At 49.8% G+C, this 27,702-nt stretch overlaps 1 protein-coding gene across 1 annotated transcript; it reads left to right on the top strand.

The window, feature by feature from the left end:
• The first annotated feature begins 37 nt into the window (after positions 1–37).
• On the top strand, positions 38–27,702 carry Mier2 (MIER family member 2). Its single transcript, XM_070008051.1, has 14 exons — positions 38–76; positions 9,626–9,716; positions 10,785–10,927; positions 13,086–13,211; positions 13,671–13,791; positions 14,165–14,256; positions 14,609–14,678; positions 16,565–16,716; positions 16,954–17,035; positions 17,111–17,205; positions 24,848–24,972; positions 25,094–25,182; positions 25,940–26,357; positions 26,684–27,702. Exons 1-14 carry the CDS (start codon positions 68–70, stop codon positions 26,703–26,705), a joined length of 1,635 nt encoding a protein of 544 aa, XP_069864152.1. The 5' UTR covers positions 38–67; the 3' UTR covers positions 26,706–27,702.

Below are 27,702 nucleotides of genomic sequence, written 5' to 3'. Positions count from 1 at the left end.
CCAATGAGCGCACGGCCCCGCATCCGGGGATCCCGGCGCGGCCACCGCCTCCCGCGCACACACGGCCATGGCGGAGGTGAGTGAGCGGGCCGGGGGAGCCGGCCCCCCGCCCCGCGCCCACGTCCTCGCCGCTGGGGTCGGTCTTGCTGGGTCCCGGGGCGAAGACCTCCGCTCTGGAGCTCTATGCTCGGACTGGGCGGGGTCCTCGTCCCTCCAGGTCCTTAGGGGCGCGGGGCTTCGTCAGCGGCCGCCCCCGGCCCCGGCACCCCCCCCCCCCCGCGGCTGCCACATCGCGGGCTGCAGTGCGCCTGCGCGGGCGCGGGGCGCAGGGAGGGGCGGGGCGGGGTGGGGGCGGGGCGGGGCGGGGCGGTAGCTCCAGGTCGGGGGTGGGCTAGGGGCGAATGGTCTCTCGCTCTTGCTCGCCCAACTTTACCTGTTTCTGGGTTCGCCCGTGCATGGGGTGGGCAGAGACGACCCCCCGGGTATTTGAACCTTCGATGGAGGACCGGCGCGGCGGGTGGTCTGCTGGGGCTGACCTCAGGCTGAGTTAGATCGGCCTGCACCGGCACGGAGTTACTTCTGGTAAATCCTTGAGGGCAAGCTATGTTCTGCAATCTCGAATTTATTTTTATTCTTATTTATTTGTTTACCACTTGACGAATTGTTGAGGTTAGGGACGTGTGATCAGGCTCACCAGGACTCTGGGCTGAAGAAAGATAGCTCCATGGTCTTGCCCTAAAGAAACTTTTTTTTGCTTTAGGAACTTTCTTGATTTGGGAATGAATGACGGACATGATTGACTGACCGTAGGACTTTCCCTCAATGGGTTGGGTCCCAGGAGGCAGGGGAGAGGGAATTTGTTAGTTGTGGTACCTACTAAGTGCTTTTGGTGTTCAGCTCAAGTTGCGCTCACGTTGAAGCAGATCCACATGCCCAAGAACTGACCCTTATCTCAAGTAGAGCTGTGAGGACCAGAGAGGAGAGGCGACCCCCCACCCCAAGAGGCACACCAGCTTCATGGAATCTGGGACTAGAAATTGGCGTGCTCATGAAGCCACGCCAAGTGTTTATGCCTTGGTTCACCATGTGTAGGCGTTGTGAAAGGGGGGGAGGGGATGGGCCATTCGCTCCCTTCAGTGGCCTCAGGGCAGCAGCAGGCCCTGTGGTTTGTGAGAGAGTGTGGGTGCCTATGTGTTAGACTGGACTTCATCCACTAGTTCCTGCTTTTCACTGAGTGTCTGGATCCAGAAGGTTTTTTTAGTCCTATTAGGGGACCTTTTAAGGAAACTGAGTCCTCATGGGATGAAAGCTGACTTCAAGAATGGCAGGCATATGGGCACTGGTGGCTACCCCTGTAATCCTAGCTACCCAAGAGACTGAGATCTTTGGATCGTTATTCAAAGCCAGCCCAAGTAGGAAAGTGTGAGATCCTTATCTCCAATAACCAAAAAAAGCCAGAAGTGTAGGTGTGGCTCAAGTAGTAGAGAATTAGTCTTGAGTGGAAAAAGCCAAGCAAAAGCAAGAGGCCTTGAGTTCAAGCCCCAGTACCAGCACACATGAAGCCAGGACAACAGGGTATGGTGGTTTGAATGGGTGCACCTGGGAGCTGAGTGGAGTGATGAGTACACTCTGGCCTCACAGGGAAGACTCTAGCCAGGCTCCCCCTAGAGCTACTGAATTGGGGCTTCTGGGTTCTACATTGCCCATACGAGCTCCTAAAGGTCCATGAGTTCTGTTACTGGCTCCATGTTGGTACCTGGGGTTCAACAGTGAGTAAAACCAATGGGCTGATCTGGAGGGATTTAGAGTCTGTTATCTCCAACAGACTCTAAGGAGTCATAAGTGTGTAGTTACTTCCCCACTGTGGTGAGCCTCTGCCCAGAGTCCTCTTCTGGCCCCAACCCTGTAACTCAGGGGCTGAGACTTGGTTTTCTTATCTCTCACATGGGAAGTCAGTGGTGGACCTCCCAGAGCTGGAAGGCTCGTGGGATCTTGGCCCTGAGATTTGTATGTGGGAGCTGCACTTTATGCAGAGACTGATATCCAGCTGTTCCTAACCCATAAAATAGGGCATTTGTAACCTAATAAAGGTTGTCTCAGACCCATCTTCAGCAGCCTCCTCCCCCTGTTCTCCCTTTTCTTGAGTCCACTAAATTAATCTTCTGAAAATTGAAGCATGCCATCTTGGACTCTTGTGTGGACCCTTTGTGGCTTTTTAAGACTCTTGGGATAAGGTGTCTGAATTTGTTGACTGCGCTCAATGGTGTGGTCTCAGTGGTCCCCAGCCCATGGGCTCCTTCATTTTCTGTTGTGCTTTAGGCCTATGATTTGGCCTGTGAGCTCTTCAGTCTCCCTTCAGCCACAGGTGACCGCCAGCACTGTTCCTAGCCTCCATACTGTTTTCTTCATTCCTGTTGCCATGATACATTCTCAGTCACCTGTTTGTTATCTGGGTCCTGACTAGACTGGGATCCCTATGTGGGTGGAGACAGGTGGAACCTGTTTCTCAGCTGCTCCAATGAGTGAAGGAGGCTGGAGCCTCACCAAGTGCCTGGGACGGGTATGAGCAGTAGGAGGTCAGTGGTCAGGGAAGACTTTTAAGGAGGAGGACATTCCAGGTGAGGATTGCTGTAGTGGGTCACTGGGAATTTAGCACCCCCAAACACAGCAGCAGCCAGTTTATTCTGGGCTTTTGGAGGTCTCAGGGCTGACTGGGCTCCACTAAGGAGTTCTTACTTGGAGTCTCTCCTTAGCATTACCTGGGAGGTTTCTCACCCATGTGAGGATGTTGTCTGAGATACATGTGTGCAGCCTCTCTGTGGCTTGGGCTTCCTCCAAGAGTTGCCAGGCAGAAACCGAATTGTACTCTGTAACCTAGCCTTGGAGGCAGCCCTCTATTATGTCTCCTGCCTGCCCAGCACTAGAGGGAAGAGTGTGTGGGGCAGGAGGTGTGCGTACAGCCACCCTCTAAGAGACTAGAATCTGCTACAGTGGGGCTTTGGTTTAAGTTCTGTAAGGCAAGTGAGCAGGAATTAGGTGCTGCTGGTAAGAAGGCTGACCTGCACTCTGTCTAAGAATTGGGGCTGCAGCCTATATCTCCCTTCCCAAAAATACTGATGGCATACTGGCCTCTGACCCCTTTATTTTTTTTATTTTTTGTCAGTTGTGGGGCTTGAACTCAGGGCCTGGGTGCTGTCCCTGAACTTTCTTGCTCAAGGCTAGCTCTCTACTACTTTAAGCCACAGCTCCACTTCTGATTTTCTAATTGTTAACTAGAGATAAGAGTCGCATGGACTTTCCTGCCCAGGCTGGCTTTGAACCCTGATGCTCAGATATCGTAGCCTCTTGAGTAGGATTACAGGTGTGAGCCTCTGGTGCCTGGCTCTGACTCCTTTATGATCAAGCCTCTGGAATGCTGTTTGTTCTTCCTTCTCTTCCTTTTGTCTTTAAGGCCCACCTTTCTTTTCCCTCCACTGAGGAAGATTTAGGCTTTATTGGCCTTTAGTGCTGGTGGAGCATCCTGAGTGTTCTGAGTAGATAGAAGAGATACCTGAAACCCATTGTGGGGGAGAAGGGGTGAGAGAGGGTGGAGGGAAGGAGAAGGAGGGAGAGGGAGAGAGAATGAAGCTTGAACTCAGGCCTGTTGCTTGGCTAGGCAAGTGCCCCACCACTTCAGCCCTATCTCCAGCCATTTTTACTTTCTCTTATTTATTTTTATGTTGGTACTAGGGCTTGAACTCAGGGTCTAGGCACTGTCTCAGAGTTTTTGGTTCAAGGCTAATGCTCTGTCACTTGAATCACAATTCTGCTTCTGGTTTTTTTGGTGGTTAATTGGAGATAAGACTTTACCGTCTGGGCTGGATTTGAACTGTATCCTCAGATCTTAGCCTCCTGAGTAGCTAGGATTACAGCCACCAGCAGCTGGCTTACTTTATTTTTGAGGTACAGTAATGAATTATTGCTTGGGCCTGGCCTCAGATAATGATTCCCCAACCTATGCCCCTGCTTAACTGGGTAATAGGTGCCCACCACCATGCTTGTCTTGTTGGTTGAGATGAGATCTCAGTAACTTTTTGCCTGGGCTAGACTTGAATCATGGATCCTACCAATCTCTGCCTATCACCAAGTGGCTGGGTACAGTTGTGAGCCTTTGTGCCCAGCTGGGAACTCACCTAGGCATCAGACGTGGAGAGGGGAATGTCTGGCAAGTTTTGAGGAATTCAGAGGTCTTTCTGTTTGTCTGCTCTTCCCGCTGTCTCTTGCTGTGGTCTGCTCCCCTCTTCCTGAAACCTGGAACTCTTTAGATGGCAAGTGAGACTGCTCAGGTCCCTGTCAGAACACTTCCTCTCTCATTCTTTCTGCACAGTCCACCTGCGACGACTCCCAACTTATCTTCCAAAGTGTGGCCCCTCAGGGTTTCCTCCTGTAGCCAAGGCTCTTTGCAAGAACAAAGCGTCCCTGGGCAGAAGATGTGATTCATCTGCCATACAGTGCACCCATTTTAGTGTACAATTCAGTGGCTTTTCATATTTTCGAAGAGTTGCGTAACAGACACAATCAATTTGAGAACATTTTCTTCATCTCAAAAGAAGACCCAGTTAGTTATAGATAGTGCTTTTCCCTCTGGGTTCTCCCGTTCTGCACTGGCCTTGGGAATGGTATTTGTATTTTGTATTCTTCTCGTGAAGCGTCCTCGGGGTCTATCATGTAGAATGTGTGAGAGCCTTTGGGTCTTTGTGTTTATTTGCACTTGGACGTTAGGATTATTTCAGTTTTTCATATTATGAATAGTCCTGCTATGATCATTCGTGTGCAGACTTCTGGTGTCTGTCTTCATGTGATAACCCACTGCCTGACTTTGGAGGAACTACCAGTCTGTTTTTCAAAATAGCTGCTTCATAGTACACTTCTGCCTGGAGGGGGTGAAGGTTCTGACTTGTCTACATTCTTGCCAACACTTGTTATTGTCTGTCTTTTTATTCCTAGCCATTCTAGGATTAAGAAGTGATTTGTAGTGGTGGGGTATGATGAGCATCTTTTTTTTTTTTGTTTTTTTTTTTTTTGTTTTTTTGGTCAGTTGTGGGGCTTGAACTCAGGGCTTAGACACTCTCCCTGAGCTTCTTTGGCTCTAGGCTAGCACTCTACCACTTGAGCCACAGTGCCACTTCTGGCTGTTTATGTGGTACTAAGGGCTTCATGCATGCAAGGCAAGCACTCTACCACTAAGCCACATTCCCAGCCAATGTTGAGCATCTTTTCATGTACTTCCTGGCTATTTGCATGCCTTCTGTGAAAGCTCAGGGCATGGCTTAAGTAGTTTGAGCCCTGTCAAACAAGCATAGGTCTTGAGTTCAAACCCCAAATCTGCTTTAAAAAAAAAAAAAAAGATGTTGTAAATCTTCTTTGGAGAAGTATATATGTAGATCCTGTATTGATCTTAGTGAGTTGTACAAGAATTTTTCAGAGGGGCTAGGAAGGTGGCTCAGTGGTAGAGTGCTTGCCTTGCATGCATGAGGCCCTGGGTTCAATTCCTCAGCACCACATAAACAGAAAAGGCTGGAAGTGGCACTGTGGCTCAAGTGGTAGAGCGCTAGCCTTGAGCTGAAGAGCTGAGGGACAGTGCCCAGGCCAAAGTTCAGGCCCCACGACCAGACTTAAAAAAAAAAAAAAGAAGAATTTTTCAGATACATGATTTATAAATATTTTTCTTCCATTCTTTGAGTTGTCTTTTTTTTTTTCTTTTTAAAGTGAGTCGAACTCTGGGCCTGGGCACTATCCCTCAGCTCTTCAGCTCAAGGCGAGCGCTTTACCCCTTGAGCCATAGCACCACTTCCAGTTTTCTAAGAGTCTCATAGACTTTCCTGCCTCAGCTGGCTTTGAACCTCGGTCCTCAGATCTCATTCAGCCTCCTGAGTAGCTAGGATTACAAGTGTGAGCCACTGGCACCTAGCTATTTGAATTGTCTTTTTACTTTCTTTTTTTCCCACGTTTTCATTAGTACATATTATTTGTGCAATATGGAGGGATAGTTTCATAGTGCTTGTAATATATTTTGATAATACTCACTTTGTTATCCTTTCCTCTTTTTTTTTGTGGCAGTGGGGTTTAAACTCAGGGTCTTGCACTTCCTAGGTAGGTGCTTTACTACTTAAGCCAGGCTCCCAGCCCTTTTTGCTTTGGTTATTTTTCAAGTAGTTTTGTGCTTATGTCTGAGGTCACCCTGGACTAAGATCCTCCTCTTTGCGCTTCCTTTGTGGCTGGAATGATGGGTGAGTGTCACCATATCAGCTTTTATTAGTTAAGATGGGATTCCTCAAACTTTTTGCCTGGTTGGCCTTGAGTTTCAATTCTCTCAATCTCTGCTCCCAAATAGCTAGGATTACAAGTATGACCTATCCTGTCTGGCTCCTTTACTCTTTCTTACCCCTCTTTCCTTCACTTTCTTTTCACTTTTTTTGTATAGATGAAGTTTATTCTTTCTTTAGTTGCTTCTTATCTAAGAAATCATTGCCAAATGTAGGATTATAAATATTTGTTCTTTTTTTTTTTCCGGTTGGTCGTGGGGCTTGAACTCTGAACCTGGGCTCTGTCCCTCAGCTTTTTCAGCTCAAGACCAGTCTCTGCCACTTGAGCCATAGTGCCACTTCTGCTTTTCTGGTGGTTAATTGGAGATAAGAGTCTCACAGAGTTTCCTGCCTGGGCTGGCTTTGAACCGTGATCATCAAATCTCAGCCTCCTGAGTAGCTAGGATTACTGCCACGAGCCACTGAAGCCCAGCTGTTCTTTTTTTTTTTCTTCTGGTCCTGGGCTTGAACTCAGGTCCTGGGTGCTGTCCCTGAGCCTCTAGTGCTTTACCTCTTGAGCCACAGCACCACTTCCAGCCTTTTCTGAGTAGTTTATTGGATATAAAAGTCTCATTGACTTTCCTCTCTGGCCTGGCTTTGAACTACAATCCTCAGAGTTGAAGCCTCACAACTGACCAAAAAAAAAAAAAAAAAAAGAGGAAAAGGAAAGAAAAAAAGAAAGGTGATCCTCACATCTCAGCCTCCTGAATAGCTAGGACTACAGGTGTTAGCCAGCCTACAGCTTTCCACTTGCAGCTCTTTTCATCCATTGTGAGTTACTTTTTTGCATATGGTATGAGGCAGTGGTCATCTTTATCCTTTTGTATCCTGGTACCTTTTATCCTGGTACCTGTCTGTTAAAAAGACTGTTGTCCAGGGGCTGGGAACGTGGCTCAGTGGCAGAGTACTTACCTTGCATGCATGATGCCCTGGGTTCAATTCCTCAGCACCACATAAGCAGAAAAACTGGAAGTGGTGCTGTGGCTCAGGTGGTAGTGTGCTAGCCTTAAGCTGAAGAGCTGAGGGACAGTGCCCAGGCCCAGAGTTCAGGCCCCATGACCGACAAAAAAAAAGACTTGTCCTTGGCATTGTTTTGACTTTCCTTGAAGTTCAACTGATTGTGAATGTGTCAGCTTTCTTCTCCATATGCCTCTCCTTATGTCAGCACCACACACTTTGGTTGCTGTGGCTTTGTAGCATGTTTTGAAATTGGGAGGGCAGTGTATTTCTTAATGTTGTGAATGGATTGTTGTTGCTTTTGGTTTGTCCAGTGCTAGTACATAGAAATTAGGTGGATATTTTAGATGATGCAGTCTTGCTGAAGTCTTATTTATTTTTTTCAATTTAAATATTTTTGTGTGCCAGTCCTGGGACTTAAACTCATTGCCTGGGCACTGACCCTGAGCTTTTCTGCTCAAAGCTAGTGTTCTACCACTTGTGTGAGCCACAGCTCCACTTGTGGTTTTCTATTGGTTAATTGGAGACAGGTGTCTCATGGACTCTCCTGCCAGGCTGGCTTTGAACTGTGATTCTCAGATCTCAGCCTCTAGAGTAGCTAGGATTATAGGCATGAGTCACTGACTCCTGGAAGTCTTCTTACTTTTGTTATTTAGAATTGAATCCAAGGGGCTGGGAAGGTGGCTCAGTGGTAGAGTGCTTGCCTTGCATGCCTGAGGCCCTGGGTTCGATTCCTCAGCACCACATAAGCAAAAAAAAAAAACCGGAAGTGGCACTGTGGCTCAAGTGGTAGAGCGCTAGCCTTGAGCTGAAGAGCTGAGGGACAGCGCCCAGGCCCAGAGTTCAGGCCCCACAAGCGGACCCAAAAAAAAAAAAAAAAGAATTGAATCCAAGGCTTCTCATGGGAGACAAGTGTTAAACAACCTGACCCACTACAACACTTCTGTTTGTGTTTTATTTAATTTATTTATTTATTTATTTTTGGGTCTAGCCGTCCCTCAGCTCTTCAGCTCAAGGCTAGCGTTCTACCACTTGAGCCACAGCGCCACTTTCCGGCTTTTTTTCGTTTTGCTTAAGTGGTGCTGAGGAATCGAACCCAGGGCCTCCATGCACGCAAGGCAAGCGCTTTACCACTGAGCCACCTTCCCAGCCCCTGTGTTTTATTTTTGAGGCATACCTCCATACCATTTGCCTGGGCTGGCCTTGAACCCTTGCTCTTCCTGCCTCTGCTTCCTGCATAGCTTGATTCACAGGTATGAGCCATTAAGCTGGCAGTTCCTGGGTTTATATACCATAGGTTCACACTTAAAGTATACAGTTTATGGTCCACACACTCACACACTTGTTCAGCTGCCACCTCTGTTTAATTTTGTAATTTTTTTTTTTTGGGTCCGGTTGTGGGGCCTGAACTCTGGGCCTGGGTACTGTCCCCCAGCTCTTCAGCTCAAGGCTAGCGCTCTACCACTTGAGCCACAGCGCCACTTCCAGCTTTTTTCTTTTTTCTTATCTGGTGCTGAGGAATTGAACCCAGGGCCTCAGGCATGCAAGGCAAGAGCTCTACCACTGAGCCACCTTCCCAGCCCCTTAATTTTGTAATATTTTTATAACCCCACATACCAGCCCATCCTCATGAGCAGTCACCTCATCCCTGGCACCCATGGATCCTCTCTCTCTCTCTCTCTCTCTCTCTCTCTCTCTCTCTCTCTCTCTCTCTCTCTCTCTCTCTCTCTCTCTCTCTCTATCTCTTTCTCTCTCATCCTGGGGGCTTGAACTCAGAGCTTGGGTGCAGTCTCTGAGCTTTGCTCAACGCAAGCGCTCTGCCACTTTGCGTCGTAGCTCCAAGTCTGGTTTTCTGGTGGTTAACTGGAGATAAAGAGGCTCATGGACTTTCTTACTCAGGCTGGCTTGGAATTGTGATCCTCAGATCTCAGTCTCCGGACTAGTTAGGATTGCAAGCGTGGGCCATCAGCACCAGGCTCATTTCTTGCCTCTCAGACCTCCTTTTCTGGATATTTCCCATCAGTAGAGCTGCACACCGTGGGGCCTTTATGTCTCATTCTCTCACGGTAATGTCTTCCAGGTCCATTGGTGTGGTAGTTTGGTGTTGAGACTGGTAGGGTTGTTGGGGAGTTTTTGAGTGTGGTGCTCAGGTGACTGGATGGATTGCTGTGGGAGACCGTGGCTGCTGCTCCTCCCTCTCAGTGCCTACTCCCCATCAGAGGCAGAGGTGAAGTCAGTGCCCAGGAGCCAGCTCCTGCAGCCATGCTGAGCCATCAGGAAGAGGGTGGTGGGTCCGGAGCTAACCCTGCCCCCTTCCTTCGCAGGCCTCCTCCCTGGAGAGGCAGAGTCCTCGTGTGGCCTCCTGCCTTACTCACAGCCTGTGTCCCAGGGAGTCCAGCTTGCAGACTACGGCAGGTACGCTCTCCATGCCTGGTCCTGCCTCGGTGGCTCTGAGAGGCCAAGCCCTCCCATGGCCTGGCTGAGCCAGGACAGGTGCAGGGACTTGCAGAGTCTGAGTCCAGCCCCTACTCCACCTGGCAGAGGTGTGGGCAGAGCCGCCAGGACTGTCCCTGAGCTTTGGAGCCTTGGAAGGCAGCCGGTTGAGAGAGAGTGGCCTCAGGAGGTCCCCGCACCTGCCCTGAGCCGCCACCTGGCAGACGGCATCAGCGTCTCCAGCTCCCTCATTCTGGCTGCTGCTTTTGGACTCTTGGGGAGGAGTTGATGTTTATGGGGAGGGTTCGGCCATTGGGTTCCTGTTGCAGGCCAGGTATAGAGCTGTATCACCCCCCCTCCCCCATTGTCTCTGTCTCCCCATACGTGACTCCTCTGAGGAGTGACTGGTCATAGGGTTGGGGGTGTCAGGCAGCTGTGGCGTCCCCCCCTTTACAGCCGCCCCTGACAGGACGGGCAGTATACATGTAGTATGTATGCTGGGCCCAACCCCTGGCTTAGTTTCCATGGAGTCCTGGCTGCTTCCTGTTGGGTGCTTTCTTTCAATGTGACCTACTGAATATGGCAGTGGAGAGGCAGCCTGGAAAGCACCTCACCCTGGGGAAAGCCTGTCAGGGATAGTCCTCATCTTGTGGGCCATGCCCGGAGCATGGCTTCTTCACATGGCAAGCCCATTGCTCTCCAGATAAAAGGGCCTGGTCCTCCAAGCTGGCCCTGCAGCCACCTGTGGGCATTGCCCTGTGTGACCTGTGGGCCCTACCGTTCCTCTCATGACCGGTGCCCACCAGCCCAGTGCACAAGTTCCTCCCTACCCTGCAGGCCTCTGTGCCAACACAGACACTTGTCCATATGGAGTTTAGCTGTGCCTCTTTCAGCACCCTGCTGGCCGTGTCCTCTGGGGTCCCTCATGGAGGGCTGGCCCTGCTGAGTGGCCTCTGTGCACCCTGATGCCTGCTGGGGATTCAGACACGTTCTGTGTGTGCGGTGGCTGGGGACAGGCTGGGCTCACGGGGCTGGGGGTCTCCTCCGCAGTGGTGTCCATGGGCTCTGCAGACCATCAGTTCAGCCTTACAGAGATCCTGTCGCAGAACTACAACCTCCGGGAGGGCTGTGCAGAGGCCTCAAGGTGCCCTGACAAGCCCGACGAGGAACTGGACAAGGACTTCATCTCCCAGGTGCGTGGAGCCCATGGCCCTGTGCCATGTGTGCACACAGATTGCAGTGTGCTGGGTGCCCTGCTGGGTGCTGAGTCCACCGGGGCTCACACGACCTCTGATCCCCCCTCTGTTCCCAAAAGTCACAGAGGTGCTTGAGCCTGTGTGTGTCGGCAAGTCTCGGCCTTTCACTGTGTTGTATTGCAAGTCCATGGCCTTTAGACTTCTTGTTTACTAATGCGTGTGTGGTAGTGATGGCAGTGGCAGGGCTGTGGGTGGCTCAGAGGCAGGGTGCTTTCTAGAGGCATGGCAAGGCCCGGGGCTCCACCTGAGCACCCCATAACAACAGTGCCTGTTGATAGAAGCGGCATGTGTTTGTGGAGATGAAAAAAGAGGAAGAGTACGGGGAATGTTGCACTTCCCAAATCTCTGTGCATCCAGCTGCTGCGTGGGAATCTGTCTGTTCACCGTGGCCTGTTCTGTGGCCCAGGGGTAGGCCTGCTGCTGCTCAGGGGAGGTGCACCTGGCAGGCTTTGCCAAGACTGTGACTGGTTCTCTTTGGTGTTGCTGTGGAGTCAGCTGGAGACATTTCCTAAAGAACAGGTGCCCCTAGAGGCCACAGCCCAGACGCTCTGAGTCCACTGACCGTTAGCCACTACGACTGGTCAGTTCGGTGTGGGGGAGCCCTTGGCTGAGTGCTTAGCATGTAGGTCTTCAGTATAAACCCACCCCACATTTGTGAATGACACAGGCCACCATGATGCACTTCAGACCTGGGCAGGAGGTACAGGCTCCAGGCCATTAGGATGGGTTCCTGGCATGGCTGTGTATGGCTCTTGAATGCTGCCTTTCCAGCTACTGAGAACTCTGATGTCTAGACATTGCTGCTGTCATATCAGCGCCTGCCCTGTGAGCTTGTACCATAGCTGCTTTTATGAAGGTCTTACCTTCAAATGTAGCGACAGTGGGTAACTGCACACATGAGCAGTTCACTGTCCATTGTTCTTGTATGGATTTAGGAGTGTGTGTGTGTGTGTGTGTGTGTGTGTGTGTGTGTGTGTGTGTGTGTGTGTGTGTGTGTGTGTGTGTGTGTGTGTGTGTGTGTGTGTGTGTGTGTGTGTGTGCATGCGCGCGCGTGCTGGTACTGGGGTCTTGAACTCAGGACCTTGCACTCTTGCTCTCTCCTTTTCCCTGCTCATGGTTGGTGTTCTACCACTTGAGCCACATCTCCAGCCTAGCATTCTGGTTAATTGAAAATAAGAGTCTCATGGACTTTTCTTCCTGGGCTGGCTTCAAGCCATGATCCTCAGATCTCAACATCCTGAGAAGCTAGGATTACAGGTTATCAGCCACTAGCTGCTAGCTATATTTTTAAAACTATAGTATTGTGCTTAAAAGTTGAACCTTATTGTAGCAGCCAGCCATGTTGGCTCCTTGAAGTACATCCCTGGTTTACACAGAGACCACATCGGTGCCATGTCCCTAGAGTAGCCGTGGTTCAGAGACCTGTGGGGTGGCTGTGGTTTGCATTCATGTGTGCTTGTGGGTGGCCAAGTTGTCTACCAGCTGCTTCGGCCCCAGGGGAGGGGAGGGGAATGGTGTGTATCTCCTTCCCAGGACGTGGTACCTTGCTCTGGCTCCTGTGTTGCAAGTGCTGCCCCGTGCAGCATCAGGACCCATAGCCGGCCTCCCATGGGCTCCGTCCACTGACTGGGGTTGACCTGGTGTTGAACAGCCTTTCTGTTCTTTGAAGTGCCTGTCTGTTATTTAGTTTAGTGAGGTGTTTGTTGTTGTTTGTTAAATCAGGAGTGGATATTGGCTTTTACCAAATGCCGACTTTAGATTTGTTTTCTCCCCTTCAACTTGGCATCATGAGTTGTGGTAGTAGATGGCCAGATGTCAAGCTGTCCTTGGACCCTGGGTGTCCTCCCTCATAGGACTGTCCCTGTGAGGGGGGCGGGTAGTGGGGGTGGCTGCACCTGGCTTTGGCTCAGATGTCTCTCTTGCCTGTCCTGATGCTGGATGGGTTGGGTCTGGCTGGGCGGCACTGTGGCACAGGGACTTGCTGAGGGTGTGGCCAGCGGTCTTGGTTGTGGTGGCCAGTGGAGCTCAGGCAGAGGAGGTGGACTAGGTCTTCCAGACTGCCCATCCCTCAGACTGCCCATGCCCTCCCCTTCAGAGCAGTGACATGCCCCTCGACGAGCTGCTTGCCCTCTATGGCTACGAAGAGTCAGATCCCATATCAGAGCAGGAGAGCGAGGGCGGCGATGCGGCCCCCAACCTCCCGGACATGACCCTGGACAAGGTAAGTCCCAGCATGGGCATGAGGATCCCCTGGTCATCCCTGGCTGGGGGTGGTGGCAGTATGGGGAACATGTGATTGGCAAGCACGAGAGCAGAGTTAGTTGTTAAGTGGCACAGCCGCTATGGCCACCTCCCAGTGGGTGACAGGTGGATTGAGGGGAGGAAGAGTTTGTGGCTTGGGCTGATCAGTGTTGTGGTCTGGGGAGAGGCACAGGGAACCTGTGCTGGGCCCATGCAGCCAGGAAGGGAGAGCAGCGCTGGTGGTGCGGCAGCACCAGTCACACAGGTGGACAGCCAGGAGCCCTCGTGTCCCTGCACCCGAGGCTGGCCTGCCTCTGCATTTCTGCCTGGCATCTCCGGGAGCTTTAGGGCACTGCTGAGTGGCCTGCTTGTGGTGGTGTCCTGCTAGTTTTGATATGGCTGAAGTACAGAGATGTTCTCTTTCTTTTCTTGTTCCAAGGACCAGATTGCAAAGGATTTGCTTTCAGGGGAAGAAGAGGAGACACAGTCTTCAGCAGACGACCTCACTCCATCTGTCACCTCCCACGAGGCCTCCAACCTCTTCCCTAACCAGAGTGGGTGTAGGTGTCATTGTCCCTTCCTGACTGTAGCCCTAGTACTGGGCTCTGACACACACAGGGCCTTGGCTGGCGTTGTTTGGGATGGGGGTCGGGTGCTCTGGCCTGTGAGCTGGATGGCATGGTGGGCTTGGTTTGAAGCAAGAGGGTATGTGATGGCACATTTGGCAGGTCAGCAAAGACAGCAAGCTGAAGCCATCAAAACGGCCCTTCAGGCTGCTCCGCTCACAACCCTGACAGCATAGAGAGGTCCCTTTGTGGGTGGTTTTGCTCCTGGGTTTGAGGAGAGATCAGATGTTGGGAACCTGGGCTTGTACAGCTTGGGGGCTGTCCCCCCAATGCTACGATGCAGCTCACCACTTCCCTTCTCCCACAGCCCGCTTCCTGGCTGACGAAGACAAAGAGCCCCGCTCCTTTCCCTCCTCTGACACTGAGGAGGACTCTCTTCCTGCCAACAAGTGTAAGAAGGTGCGAGGCTGTATCTAGACGTGCCCCAAACCCAGGAGCCTTCTGCTGGGTGTGTCCCTCCTCCCAGGGACAGCCATATGGCTCCAGAGATGGAGTCCAGCTGCGGTATCCTTACCCCAGAGGTCTGCCTCTGCCCTGGTGATGAGGACTGCATCATGTCTGGGACTTGCTGGGCTGGGCAGCAGTATGCTCTGTCTCCCACTGCATCCAGGCCTCACTCTGAGCGTGCAGAGCTTGGCATCTACAGGAAGATCCTTAAGGATCCTGGGAGCAGCCTTTTGCCTAGAACCTGTAGCAGGGCTCTGGTGGCCAGAGGCTTCTCAGGTGCTCTGACCCTCCTTTGCCTTTGCAGGAGATCATGGTGGGGCCTCAGTTCCAAGCTGACCTTAGCAGCCTGCACCTGAACCGACATAGCGAGAAGAGTAAGTGGTCCAGGGAAAGCAGAACTGAAACTGGTCCTTGGCTGGCTTGTCGGGCTCTTGGGGAGAACCCAAGTTGGGTCAGGTACCTACCCTTAGAGCCCACTAGAGCTCCAGGCACTCAGTGGGGAGGTGGCCATCCATGGGTCACTGTCTGTGAACCTGGCTTCTGCCTAAGCTTTTGTTCTCATGGTCCCCTGCCCTCACAGCACCTTAAAACACCCACTGCCCCTCAGCCCCTCCTCCCTGAGGCTTTTCTCCCTTGGGTGTCTTGTCACAGACCTTCCTAGTTGTCCCATGTCCGTCTTTGTTGTTCCTGTCCCTGGATGTGAATTTATCTGTGTTTGCCTGTGGTTTGGATCCCTCCTTTTCTCCACGTGAGAGGTCACCTGCCTCTGATTCAGATCTGGTCAGAGTGGTGCTTACTGTAACAGACTGAACTCTGTGATACTATTAGAAAGGATACGTAAAACGTTTGCATTTTCTATTTTGCTTTTGTTAGTTGAGGTATGCTTTGTTGGTGACTGTGCTAAGTGCCTAATTTCCAATGCTTTGTACATCCTTTTGTATTTCTTGTGGTTTCTTTTTCTTTCTTTCTTTCTTTCTTTTTTTTTTTATGTCAGTTGTGGGGCTTGAACTCTGGGGCATGGTCCCTGAGCTCTTCAACTCAAGGCTAGCGCTCTACCACTTGAGCCACAGCACCATTTCTGATTTTCTGGTGGCTCATTGGAAATAAGTCTCTTGGACTTTTCTGCTCAGGCTGGCTTTGAACAGCGATCCTCAGGTCTCAGCCTCCTGGTAGCTAGGATTATAGGTGTGACCTACCGGTGCCAGGCCTCTTGTGGTTTCTTAAGCCTGATCTCCACATCTCTTCTTCCCTCACTGTACTTGCTGGTACAGGTCAAGGTGAAGTGAAGCAGAGGACGAACTTGCCTGTGGCCCAGCTCAGGGAGGGTGTTGAGGGTTTGTGTGGAGGGCTATGACTCAGATCTCCATAGTCAGAAAGCCCTTCTGTCCTCCTGCTGTCCCATGTCAGGTGCTGCTTCTGATGTGTGGAAGGGCTTTTCTTGCACAGGTAACAGCAGTCACCTCTCCTGCCCACCAGGTGTTGTCTTTCCTCAGTCAGTTCTCATGATCTGATCCCCAAACAGCAGTGACCACATGTTTGAAGTCATCCTGGTGCGTGTGCGCAGAGAGGCTGCAGGCCTGGGGGGGGGGGGGGGGGAGGCTGGGCAGGAAGAGCACCTCTCCTTCCTCAGGACCACCTTGTGGTATGTTTTGTGTTTTGTGTTGTCAGCTAGTTCTAGGGCTTGGGCTTGAGCTCAGGGCCTGGGCACTGTCCATGAGCTTCTTTTGCTCAAGGCTAGCACTCTACCACTTGAGTCACAGCACCACTTCCAGCTTTTTCTGAGAAGTTTATTGAAGATGAGAGTCCCATGAACTTTCCTGCCCAAGCTGGCTTCAAATTGGTATCCTCAGAGCTCAGCCTTCTGAGTAGCTAGGATTATAGGTGTGAGCCACTGGCGCCCGGCTAGTTGATCTGCTTAAAATGGCCTCTGAGTGGGTGCGGAAGTGGTGTCTGGTGTTTCTCTGTGCTGGGAGCTGCCGTGGGCCTCGTGGAGGAGTCCTCCTGTAGTGCCAGCCTCCTGCAAGTGAATCCACAGTATGCCTTGAGCAGTTTCTGACAGACACAGCTAAAGGAAGGAAGGTTATGTTTGTGGGTTCAGTCCATGTTCCTGTGGCCCCCATTCTGCTTGGGCAGAATATCATGGCAGTGGGAGAGTATGGTTGTTGGAGGCTGTCCACCTCGTAAGGTTGGAAAAGCAGAGAACAAAAGTTTGAACCAAGGGCTGTGTCTGCTGCCTGACCCTTGCCCTCTTCCTGCATAGTCTACGAGAATGAAGACCAGCTGCTCTGGGTCCCCAATGTCCTCCCAGAGAGGGAGGTGGAGGAGTTCCTGTACAGAGCTGTGAAGCGGCGGTGGCACGAGATGGCGGGCCCTCAGCTCCCGGAGGGCGAGCCTGTGAAAGATAGTGAGCAGGTAGGGCACCTGCCCTGATGCCTCTAGGAGCGGCGGGGAGACATGCCAGATTGGGCGGGGCAGCAGCCTAGCACAGGCCCATGTGGTGTGAGGTCACTCCAGACCAGAAGGGAGGATGTAGTAGTGCAGGCATTCATGTTGCCTCCCATGATGCCTGGGGGCAGTGGTGCCCTGCCCCCGGAGCCCATGGTCCCTGGAGCCTATGGCTGGGTGGGAATGGCACACCATGCTTTCCAGGCACTATACGAGCTGGTGAAGTGCAATTTCAATGTGGAGGAGGCACTGCGAAGGTTGAGGTTCAACGTGAAGGTGATCCGAGGTAAGCCATGGCCCACACATCCCTCCCTGTCCCCTGCTGCCTGCTGGGCCCGCTGACCCCACACTCCGTTTGCAGATGGGCTCTGTGCTTGGAGTGAGGAGGAGCGCAGGAACTTTGAGCATGGCTTCCGTGTCCATGGCAAGAACTTCCACCTGATCCAGGCCAACAAGGTGAGGCACCGAGTGGCCTGGGTGAGCAGGTACCCATGCCAGAGGGCCTGGCTCCTCTCCTCCCCTGCACCCTTCGCTGCCTCTCCCTACTCTCCTCTGCTACCTTCCCTTCCCCAAAGGGCAAGGCTCCAGTTTGGGGACCAGTCTGTCAGCAATCTCATACATGTGCTTGGCTCACACCATTACTCAGCTCTACCCCATCCTGAGTGGAGCCTATTGGCTCCATATGTGGAGATGAGGTTCTTCTGTTCCCTTGTCCAGGGACACAGATCTTCATCTGCCCTTTCCTGGCTGGCAGTCCTTTTTTAAATTTTTATTTTTTATTATTGTAAGGGTGATGGGCAGAGGGGTTACATTTACATAAGTCAGGCAATGAGTTTCTTTTTTTTAAATAATTTTTTATTGAGACTAAGTGATTACATAAATTTTACAGTATTGTAGGATAGTGATACTTAGTTAAAGTCACAAACATTTTAACCTTCACAAGGCAAATTATCATTATCTTGGTCAGTAAAGTTGTGAATTCTATACGCTTTGACAATACAACTATTTCTTCCACATTGGGTGATACGTGTATTTCTTTCCTTTTGCTTAGTATCAGCTGTTCCCTCTTTCCCTCTCATTCCCTTCCTCCCATTCCTGCCCTTGAGTTGCTTAGTTCATTTTCATCAATGTCCAGTGTAGCTGATGGGCCCCTCTGCTGTATTTTTTCCTGTTTCCTTCTGATTCTGTGTCCTCCCCTCGCTTCCCTCAGATGTGCACAAAGATGTACCATATATGAGGTCAAGAATATGGAGTCACTTAGAAATTATATGACAAGTAGATGTCCTTTGTTTCTTGAGTTCTGTTTACTTTGTCATATATCTTTGCATTTTGAATTTAACATTCACATATCAAGGAGACCATGTGCCGTTAGTTTCTGGTTTTGGCTTACCTTGCTCAAAATGATTTGCTCTAGTTCCATCCATTTCCCTACGAATGCCATTATTTTGTCCTTTTTAATGGCTGCATAATATTCCATTGTATATAGGTACCACAGTTTTGGGATCCATTCATCTGTAGTGGGGCATCTGGGTAGTTTCCGTATCTTGGCTATTGTGAACAGTGCAGCAATGAACATGGAGGTGTAGATGTCCCTGTGGTGTCCTGGTTCCTGTTGTTCAGGGTAGATGCCTAGGAGTGGTATGGCTGGGTTGTAGGGTATGCTATATTTAGCTTTCTGAGGAAGCTCCAGACTGCTGTCCAGAGGGCTTGTATTAGTGTATATTCCCACCAGGAATGCAATAGGGTTCCTCTTTCTCCACATCCCTGCCAGCATTTATTGTTGTTTGAATTTAGGATGTGGGCCATTCTGACTGGAGTAAGGTGTATCTCAGGGTTGTCTTTATTTGCATTTCCTTTACCGCCAGGGATGATGAACATTTCCTCATGTGTTTCTTTGCCATTTTTATCTTTTCTTCTGAGAAGTTTCTCTTTAACTCCCTTGCCCATTTAGTAATTGGTTTGTAAGATTTGGGAGGGATTAGTTTCTTGAGTTCCCTGTATATACTGGATATTAGGCCTTTGTCTGATATGTTGCTGGTGAATCTCTTTTCCCAATTAGTTGTCTGTCTTTCTAGTTTGGCAGCTATGTCTTTAGCTGTGCAGAACCTTTTTATTTTAAGGTATTCTCATTTATAAATTCTCTCTCCGATCTGTTAGGACCCTGGGACTCTGTTCAGGAAGTTCCTGTCTGTGCCTGTAAGTTCTAGTGTCTCTCCTACCCTGTCCTGCAGTAGTTCCTTTTCTTTACTTTTTTTTTTTTTTTTTTTTTTAACCAGTCCTGGGGCATGATCAAACTCAGGGCCTGGGCACTGTCCCTGAGCTTCCTTCTTTTGTTCAAGGATAGCATTCTACCACTTGAGCCATAGCACCACTTCTGGCTTTTTCTGCTTATATGGTACTAAGGAATTGAACCCAGTGCTTCATGCATGCTAGGCAAGCACTCTATCACTAAGCCACATTCCCAGCCCGCCTACAGTAGTTTCTGAGTTTTAGGTTTGATGTTAATGTCTTTAATCCATCTTGAGTTGATGTTAGTGCATAGTGACAGGCTGGGATCCACTTTTAGTTTTCTGCGTGTGGCTACCCCGTTTTCCCAGCACCAATAGTAGAAGAGGCTATGTTTCTTCCATTGTATGTCTTTGGCTCCTTTGTCAAATATCAGCTGACTATAGGTATGTGATTTTATTTCTGGATCTTTTAATATGTTCCATTGGTCTTCGGGTCTGTTCTTGTGCCAATACCAAGTTGTCTTTGTTATTATGTCTCTATAGTAGACTTTGAAATCTGGTATTGTGATCCCTCCTGCGTTGTTTCTTTGCCTAGAATTTCTTTGGCTATTCTAGGTCTTTTGTTGTTCCATATGAATTTTTGGATTGTTTTCTCTAATTTAGTAAAGAATGTCATTGGAATTTTGATGGGAATTATATTGAATTTGTGTATCATTTTTGGCAGTACGGACATTTTCTTTTTTCTTTTGTATATATTTTTTTTTTTTGTCGGTCGTGGGGCTTGAACTCTGGGCCTGGGCGCTGTCCCTCAGCTCTTCAGCTCAAGGCGAGCGCTCTACCACTTGAGCTACAGTGCCACTTCCGGTTTTCTGGTGGTTATTGGAGATAGGAGTCTCACAGTCTTTCCTGCCCGGGCTGGCTTTGAACTGTGATCCTCAGATCTCAGCCTCCTGAGTAGCTAGGATTATAGGCGTGAGCCACCAGCGCCCGGCTTCTTTTGTATATATTTTTATTGTATATTTTTTTATTGCACAGGGGATTACATGGATAAGGTAATGAATACATTTCCTATCACGTGTTGTTACCTCCACCTTTGTTTTTCCCCTACCATCCCTTCCCACCCCACCTCCCCAACTCCTCCGCCCCACCCCCCAAAGTTTTAAAGTTCATTTTCAACATAGTGTCTTGTACATCTTATTGTTACAATGGGTCAACCTATATCTTTATTTCAGCATTTTGTTATTTCCTTTCCCCTCCCCAAATTAGAAAAACGTATATACAGATTCAGGGCACTGGAATCAAATACAGTGAAAATAGGGATTATACCATAGAGGGAGAATATACAAAAGAAACAAAAAAATCACATGGTACATTATAAGTACATTAAAAACAACAGCAAGAAAGATAAAACCACCTGTGTCTTTATCTTGGGGTTCATTTCACTTAGCATCATCTTATATGGTCATATGTACCAAAAGCTTTTGAGCTTTTCTGCTTGTCCTTTTTTGCTGGTCATGGGGCTTGAACTCTGGGCCTGAGCACTGTCCTTCAGCTCTTCAGCTCAAGACAAGCATACTACCACTTCTATTTTTTTGGAGATAAGAGCCTCACAGACTTTCTTGCCCAGGCTGACCTTTAACCGTGATCCTCCTTAGTAGCTAGGATTACAGGCATGAACCACCAGTGCCTAGTGGCAGTATGGTCATTTTCACAATATTGATTCTGCCTCCATTTCCTGGTGTTCTCTTTGATTTCTTTCTTTAGGTTTTTATAGTTTTCACTAAATAGGGCCTTTGCCTATTTGGTTAAGTTAATTCCTAGATATTTGTTTTTTGGGGGGGTTATTGTGAATGGGGTTGTTTCCCTGATTTCCCTTTCTTCTTGTACATTGTTGGTGTACAGAAAGGCAACTGATTTTTGATGGTTAATTTTGTATCCTGCTACTTTGCTGAAGTTGTTTATAAGTTCTAAGAGTTTAGGAGTGAAGTTTTAGGGTCATTTAGGTATAAGATCATGTCATCTGCAAGTAGGGATAGTTTTAATTCCTTCCCTATTTGGATCTCTTTAATGTCCTTTTCTTCTCTTGTTGCTCTGGCTAAAGATTCCAGACCTACATTATTCCTGATTTTAGGAGACTTAGTTGTACTTTTTCCTGGCTTAGTATAATATTGGCTATTGGTCTGTCGTATATGGCTTTTATTTTTTAAGGAATGTTCCTTCTATTCCTGTTTTCTCAAGCTTTTAACAAGAATGGGTGTTGTATTTTATCAAAAGCCTTTTCCACATCAATGGATAATCATGTGGTTCTTGATCTTGACTCTGTTGATGTGATGGATTATGTATGTGGTTGATTTGTATATATTAAACCATCCCTACATATCTGGGATAAAGCCTACTTGATCATAATGTATGATTTTTTTGATATGTTTCTGGATTCTGTTGGCTAAAATTTTATTGAGGAGCTTTACATGTGTGTTCATCAAGGAGATTGGTCTGTAGTTCTCTTTTTTTTGTTGGATCTTTGCCTGGTTTGGGGATGAGTGTGATATTGGCTTCATAGAATGAGTTTGGGATTTCTCCCTTTGCTTCTATTTAGTGGAAGAGCTTGAGGAGTATGGGTGTTAGTTCCTCTCTAAAGGTCTTATAGAATTCCTAGTGAATCTGTTTTGGCCTGGGATTTTCCTTATTGGAAGACTTCTGATTGCTTTCTCTATCTCATTGTAAATTATTGGGTTATTTAATTGATTTATATCTTCTTGGTTCCATTTGGGCAATTTATATTTCTCTAAAAATTTGTCCATTTCTGCTAGGTTTTCCTTTCTTAGGATAGATTCTGGAAATAGTCTTTATACTCATTTAGATGTCTTAGATGTTTGTTGTAATTTTTCCTGTGGCATCTCTGATCTTATTGATTGATCCCCTCTCTTCTTTTTTTAGTTAATCTTGCCAGAGGTCCGACGATTTTATTTTTTAAAAAAAACCAGCTTTTTGTTCTATTAATTTTATTTATAGTTTTCTTAGTTTCTATCTTGTTAATTTCAGCTCTTATTTTGGTTATCTCCCTCTGTCTAGTAACTGGGTTCAATTTTTTTCTTGCTTTTCTAGCAGTTTTAATTGTATCATGAGATTATTTACTTGGTCTCTCTCTGTTTTCTTGATGTGTACACTGAGATCAATAATTTGCCCCTCAGGACTGCTTTTGCCATGTCCCACAGATTTGTGATGCATATTCATTTTCATTGAATTGTAGGAACTTTTTAGTTTCTTCTTTAACTTCTGTGACCCACGAGTTGCTCAGAAATGTGCTGTTCAATTTCCATGTATTTGAGTAACTTCTACAGTATGCTTTGTTATTGAGAACTAGCATGATTCCACTATGGTCAGATAGAATACAAGGATTATGTCGATCCTTTTGTATTTGCTTAAATTCTTTGTATGAACGATGATACGATCTGTTTTGGAGAAAGTTCCATGGGCTGCTGAGATGAATGTGTACTGGGTTGTTGGGTGGAATACTGTAGATGTCAATTAAGTCCATTTGAGATATGACATCATTTAATTCAGAGGCTTCTTTGCCAATCCTCTCTGGTTGGTAGACCTGTCCTTTGGTGAGAATGGAGTATTAAAGTCTCCTAGTATTATTGTATTTGTATCTATTTTTTTCTGTAAGTCTGAGAGTATTTGCTTAACATATGTGGGGCTCCAATGTTTGGAGAGTATAAATTTATAATGGTGATAACCTCTTTATCTTTTTGTATTGATTTTAATGAAAAATTTATTTTGTCAGATATCAGGATGGCACCTCCTGCCTTCTTGCTGGGAGCATTTGCATGTTAGATCTTCCTCCAGCCCTTCATTTGGAGTTTGTTTTTATCTTTGGCTGTGATCTGGGTGTCTTGAAGACCACAAATGGTTAGATCTTGCTTTCTGATCCAATCTGCAGTTCTTTTTCTTTTGATTGGTGAATTGAGTCCATTAATATGGTTATTATAGAGAGGTGAATTGTGTTTCCTGTCATTTTCCTGCTTTCCTAAGTTTTTCTTCTTTCCTTTCTTCCTGTACTTACTAAGTTGGTCTTCTATCTCTCTGGTGTGGATCCCTGATCGTGTTTTCTTCAGATTGTATTCCCCCTCTTAGTATTCTTTGTAGTGTTGGCTTATTTATGAATTCATTTAGTTTTTCTTTACTATTAAAAATTTTAGTTTCTCTGTCAAATGTGTATGTTACTTTTGCTGGATGTACCAGTCTGGGTTGGTAGTTATTGGTTCTCAGGGCTTGGATGGTACTTTCCCAGGCTTTCCTTGCATTCAGTGTCTGTGTGGAGAGATCTGCAGTGATTCTGATTTTTTTTTCCCATTGTGGCATAGCTCCTTCTTTGCTTTTGCTGCATACAAGATCATTTCTTTATTGTTCAGATCTAGCGTTTTTACTGTGATGTGCCTAGAAGTGTACCTCCTGGGATCCTGTTTGCTAGTGTTCTGTATGCTTCTGTTATGTAGGTGAGATTTTCTCTTTTAGGATTGGGGACATTTTTGGTGATAATGTTATTGAATAAGTGTTGCTCTGTTCTGGTATTCCTCACCTTCATCAACCCCAGTTATACGAAGGTTAAATTTCTTGGCACTGTTTGCTTGTTCTTAGACTTCCCTTAGGCATATTTTGAGTGTTTTTTCCATATCTGTGACTTTTTTTTTCCCAGTTGCTGCATTTTATCTTCACTACCTGATATTCTATTTTCCATTTCATTCACTGTATTAACTATGGCTTCCATTGTGGTTTGCATGGAAGAAATTGAACCATGTATGATTTCTATGTCAGTTCTCAAAGTACTAATTTCATCTTAACGAAGTGTGTACTACTACATCTATCCTTGAGTACATCTCTTGTTTCTCTTTTGATGATTCGTTTCTTTGTTCTTTAAATTTCTCATCCATTTCTTGCTTTAATTCTTGAGTTATTGGCTCTATCAACTCTTGGATGTAATTTTTGTCTTCCATTTCTTTTTCGCTCTCACTGGAGTTCTTCCCTGGGTGGCCGCTGGCCTTTGGGGATGGTTTGCTGTCTTGGCCACAGATGGCCACAGCAAGCTACCTCTCCCTTGGGTGCTTGGATCCTTTCGAGGCTGGCAGGCCTGGCCCTTGCCCTAGCCTCGTGCCCTGTAGGGGTCTTGGTGTCATTGAATTGTGGTGAGATGGTGTCTTGGGGCTAGTGTGTAGTCAGCTGCCCTCCTTGAGGGTGCCCACCTCACATAGGCAGGAGCAAGAGCTAGATGCACCCACGGACTTCCTAGAGGGCCGTCCGGGCCTCCTGTGGGGCCATGTGCCAGTGCCACATGCTGGTCTGGTGTGGGCTTGTAAGCCAGGGATTGTTTTGATGGGACCTTCCTGCTGTTCCAGCTCTGGGGTGAGCCTCCTGCTGGAGGTGCCTGTGATGGCCACCATGGTTGTTGGGGTGGCCAGCTGTGTGTCCGCCTATCAGATACACCAGGGAAAGGTGTGAGCTCACACGTTCCTTGCCCTGGTCTGCTGCCTGTCTGCATCCTTAGCTTTCAAGTATGATTTTTGAGTCTGGGTTTCCCAGAACACAGCCTCTTGGTTGGCTCGAGTGATTTTACCTCAGAAAATTAGGGTGAGGCTGAGTCCAGTATCCCTTGGTGCACATGTCGGCCTCTGGTGGGGCCCCCTATCTGTAGCAGCCATGAGCTTGGGGTGCACCATAGCCTGCAAGAAGCAGACCAGGAGAGCCTGCAGGCGGGCCGTGAGCCCAGGTAGAGCATGAGTAGCGTGGGTCTGGTCACTAGGGCGAGCTCATCCCTGCAGGCCATGGCGGGGCAGTAGGGCTGAGAAGATGCCTGTCCCCCCGCCTCCCAGGTGCGCACACGGTCAGTGGGAGAGTGCGTGGAGTACTACTACCTGTGGAAGAAGTCTGAACGCTATGACTACTTTGCCCAGCAGACAAGGCTGGGCCGGAGGAAGCTTGTTCCGCCTGGAACCACGTGCGTGCACATGTCCCTCAGCAACAATATATGGCTGTGGCTTGGGTGGGCATGATGGTCCCTCCCAGGGTGGGGGCCTCTGTCCTCCCTGCCTCCTGCCCCTTACAGCTTGCTCTCACAGGGATGCTGACCAGGACCTGGAAGGCCTTGACCTTGATGGCTCTACCCGTACCCGCCCGGAGCAGGAGCCCCTGGCAGGGGTGCGTGCAGGTGAGTGCAGAGGCAGCAGCTGGGGACTAGGTAAGGCTGGGCCCATGCACCTGCCCAGGACAGTCTTTCAGTGCGTGGTGAGCATCCAGGTAGCCAAAGGCTGGTTCAGGCCAACCCATAGTGTTGGTGCCACCTGGTCAGCAGGTGTGTTGTCAGGGTCAGGCCTCACGGAGGGAGACCGAGCTGCCCCATGGAGGGGCAGGTGGAGCCCAGCCGCCTCAGGTGAGGGCTTACCCCTTAGCCCTTAGGCCATGAGGGAGGACAGGATGTTTCCAGCCCTCTCTAGCATCCCAGCCCAGAGCCACAAGGAGCCCGACAGGGCCCCAGCTGGCTCCTCCATTGTGGCTGACCCCAGAGACATGGGCACAAAGTTTGTTGCCTGGGTCTGTCGGCTCAGCCAGAGCAGCCAGGAGGGGGCACACAGGCTGCATGCATTGTTTGCACTCGTGCATATTGGACAGAAGTTCCCAGAATCCCAGTTACCGGAGGTGAGTGACCCACTGGCCTGCTCTTACGGCCTCTCTGGGGCTGTCCTGGCCCAGAGTTGAGTGTGGCTGGTCTCCTAGCTTCTCCACCTGTTGCTGTGGTATGGATGTGCGCTCCTGGGAGTCTGGGTGGGGCCAGCTGCAGCCCCCAGTGTGAGTAAGAGCTGAGCAGGAGTGGCATGTTTGCTACAGGAGCCCCCTGGGCTGGAAGGTCTGCCATCCCTGCTTGGGCTGGCTCCCACCCTCTGTTCCCATTCGTCTGCTCCCCACAGAGCCACTGAACGTGGACAGCACAGCTGGTGGTCTTGAGCAGCCTGGAGTGGGCTCTGATGGCCTCCCCTCCTCGGAGCCAGGGCCCTGCCCATTCCAGCAGCTGGATGAACCCTCCACTGTGCCCCTGCCCCAGCGGCCCCCTGCCCTGGCTGACCCAGCTGAGTTCCCATCAGCCGCAGCTGCTCCGCAGCCAGGTGCCAGCCCAAGGCTGGCCGTGGACTTCACCCTGCCTGAGGAGCTACCGCTTGTGTCTAGCCACGTGGGTCTGAGTGGGGACCCAGAGGAGCCTGTGGCCCCTGCCCAGGTGGCTTTGTCAGTCACCGAGTTTGGACTCATTGGCATTGGGGATGTGAATCCCTTCCTGGCTGGCCACCCAGCGTGCCCGGCCCCTGCACTGCATTCGGAGCCCTTGTCACAGTGAGTACTGCCCTCCATGTCCCTCCCCACCAGTGTGCGGGCTGCCACAGGCCAGCATGGGCCCAGGGGGCGGGGCCAAGACAGCCTCCCCATCCACTTGATTTTTTGACTAGGTAATGTAATGCATTCCTCTGGCTCAAAATGCAGAAAGGTAACAAACGGGGACAAACTAAGGGACCCTGCCTGGTCCCTTAGTCCCCAGGGCTCCTGTGCTCAGCTCAGGAGCTCAACTGAGGCACCCAGAAGCTTGCTTCTCCATGGGGGAGGTGAAGTTGGGAGCTGTGTGCCCTGCCGAGCCTGTGACCTTGTGTTCTGGTCTCTCCTAGCTGCAATGTGATGACCTGTTGATCCCTGGCTGCAGGCAGGTGTGCGTGGCCCGGACTGGACAGGGCCCTGCCACCAGGCTTGCCTGTTTGTCTTCCTGATCCTCCCTGACTCGGGCCTTGGGGACAGCTTCTCTGCTTCACACAGTGGGACCCAGCGAGGTGACCAGGCCGCTGACCTTGGCCTCTCACACAGACTGGACCAGGCCCCAGCATCTGGCACCACCACCCACCCCAGGCTGCCGCCACACCGTGGGACCCATTGGGCAGCCGGGCGCAGAGAAGGCCTGTCCCTCAGGATGTAGGGCAGAGCTGGCTGCCTGGCTCCTGCCAGCTGGCCGAGGCAAGGGCAGGCAGCGCTGCCCCGGGGACAGGCAGGACACTACCCCGCACCAGCAGCCTCAGACCGGGCGCCTCAGCGTGGCTGGCAGGGCTGGGCGCTGAGGCTCCGTGCTGGACCTGTGGGCCACAGAGCCATATACCTCGCTGCCCAGCGCCCGCCTTCTGCTTCCCGCCCATCTCCACTTCAGGAAAAGCCGCACTTTACTCCCGCACCTGCCTCCTGCCTCCCTTATCCTGCCCTGGCCCACAGGCCAGTCAGTGGGTCAGGGGGGCCCCCAGCAGCCCCTCACGGGGGAGGAGACGGCGATGGTGACTCACCCCTTCCTGCCCCTCCCTTGGACCTGAGGGAGTTCCGGTCTGGAAGCGCTGGCCATCGCCTTTTGAACTCCGGCCGCCAGCCACCCTTGACCCTGTAGGTCTTATTTCTGTTGGAGACGTCCCAGAACAAAATGGCTGGGGCGCCTTGTCCTCTTTTTGGCCTTCTTGGTTTTATTTATGTTGGTGTTTACAAGTTGGAGTGGGGTCCTGGGGCAGGCAGCTCCCGCCCCCAGGCCGGCAGAGCGGTGCTGTGTTCGAGCCTCTGCAGCTGGACTCGACTCCCTCCCCACCGAGGGCACACTGTGAAGTGCACCTGCCTTTGCCCGTTGCTGTTTTATTTATTAAACTTGATTTGAAGCCCA

This window comes from Dipodomys merriami, unplaced genomic scaffold (assembly GCF_024711535.1).
Source record: "Dipodomys merriami isolate MVZ:Mamm:240054 unplaced genomic scaffold, mDipMer1.0.p SCAF_70, whole genome shotgun sequence".
Lineage (NCBI taxonomy): Eukaryota > Metazoa > Chordata > Mammalia > Rodentia > Heteromyidae > Dipodomys > Dipodomys merriami.
Note: the sequence above shows the minus strand (reverse complement) of the source record. Positions and strands in the feature narration are given on the sequence as shown.

Excerpts from the sequence above, each read along its gene's own strand:
- Mier2 (XM_070008051.1), top strand. Across the intron at positions 10,928-13,085 it reads ACAAGGACTTCATCTCCCAG|AGCAGTGACATGCCCCTCGA; the intron begins GTGCGTGGAGCC and ends CCTCCCCTTCAG. Across the intron at positions 14,257-14,608 it reads CTGCCAACAAGTGTAAGAAG|GAGATCATGGTGGGGCCTCA; the intron begins GTGCGAGGCTGT and ends TTGCCTTTGCAG.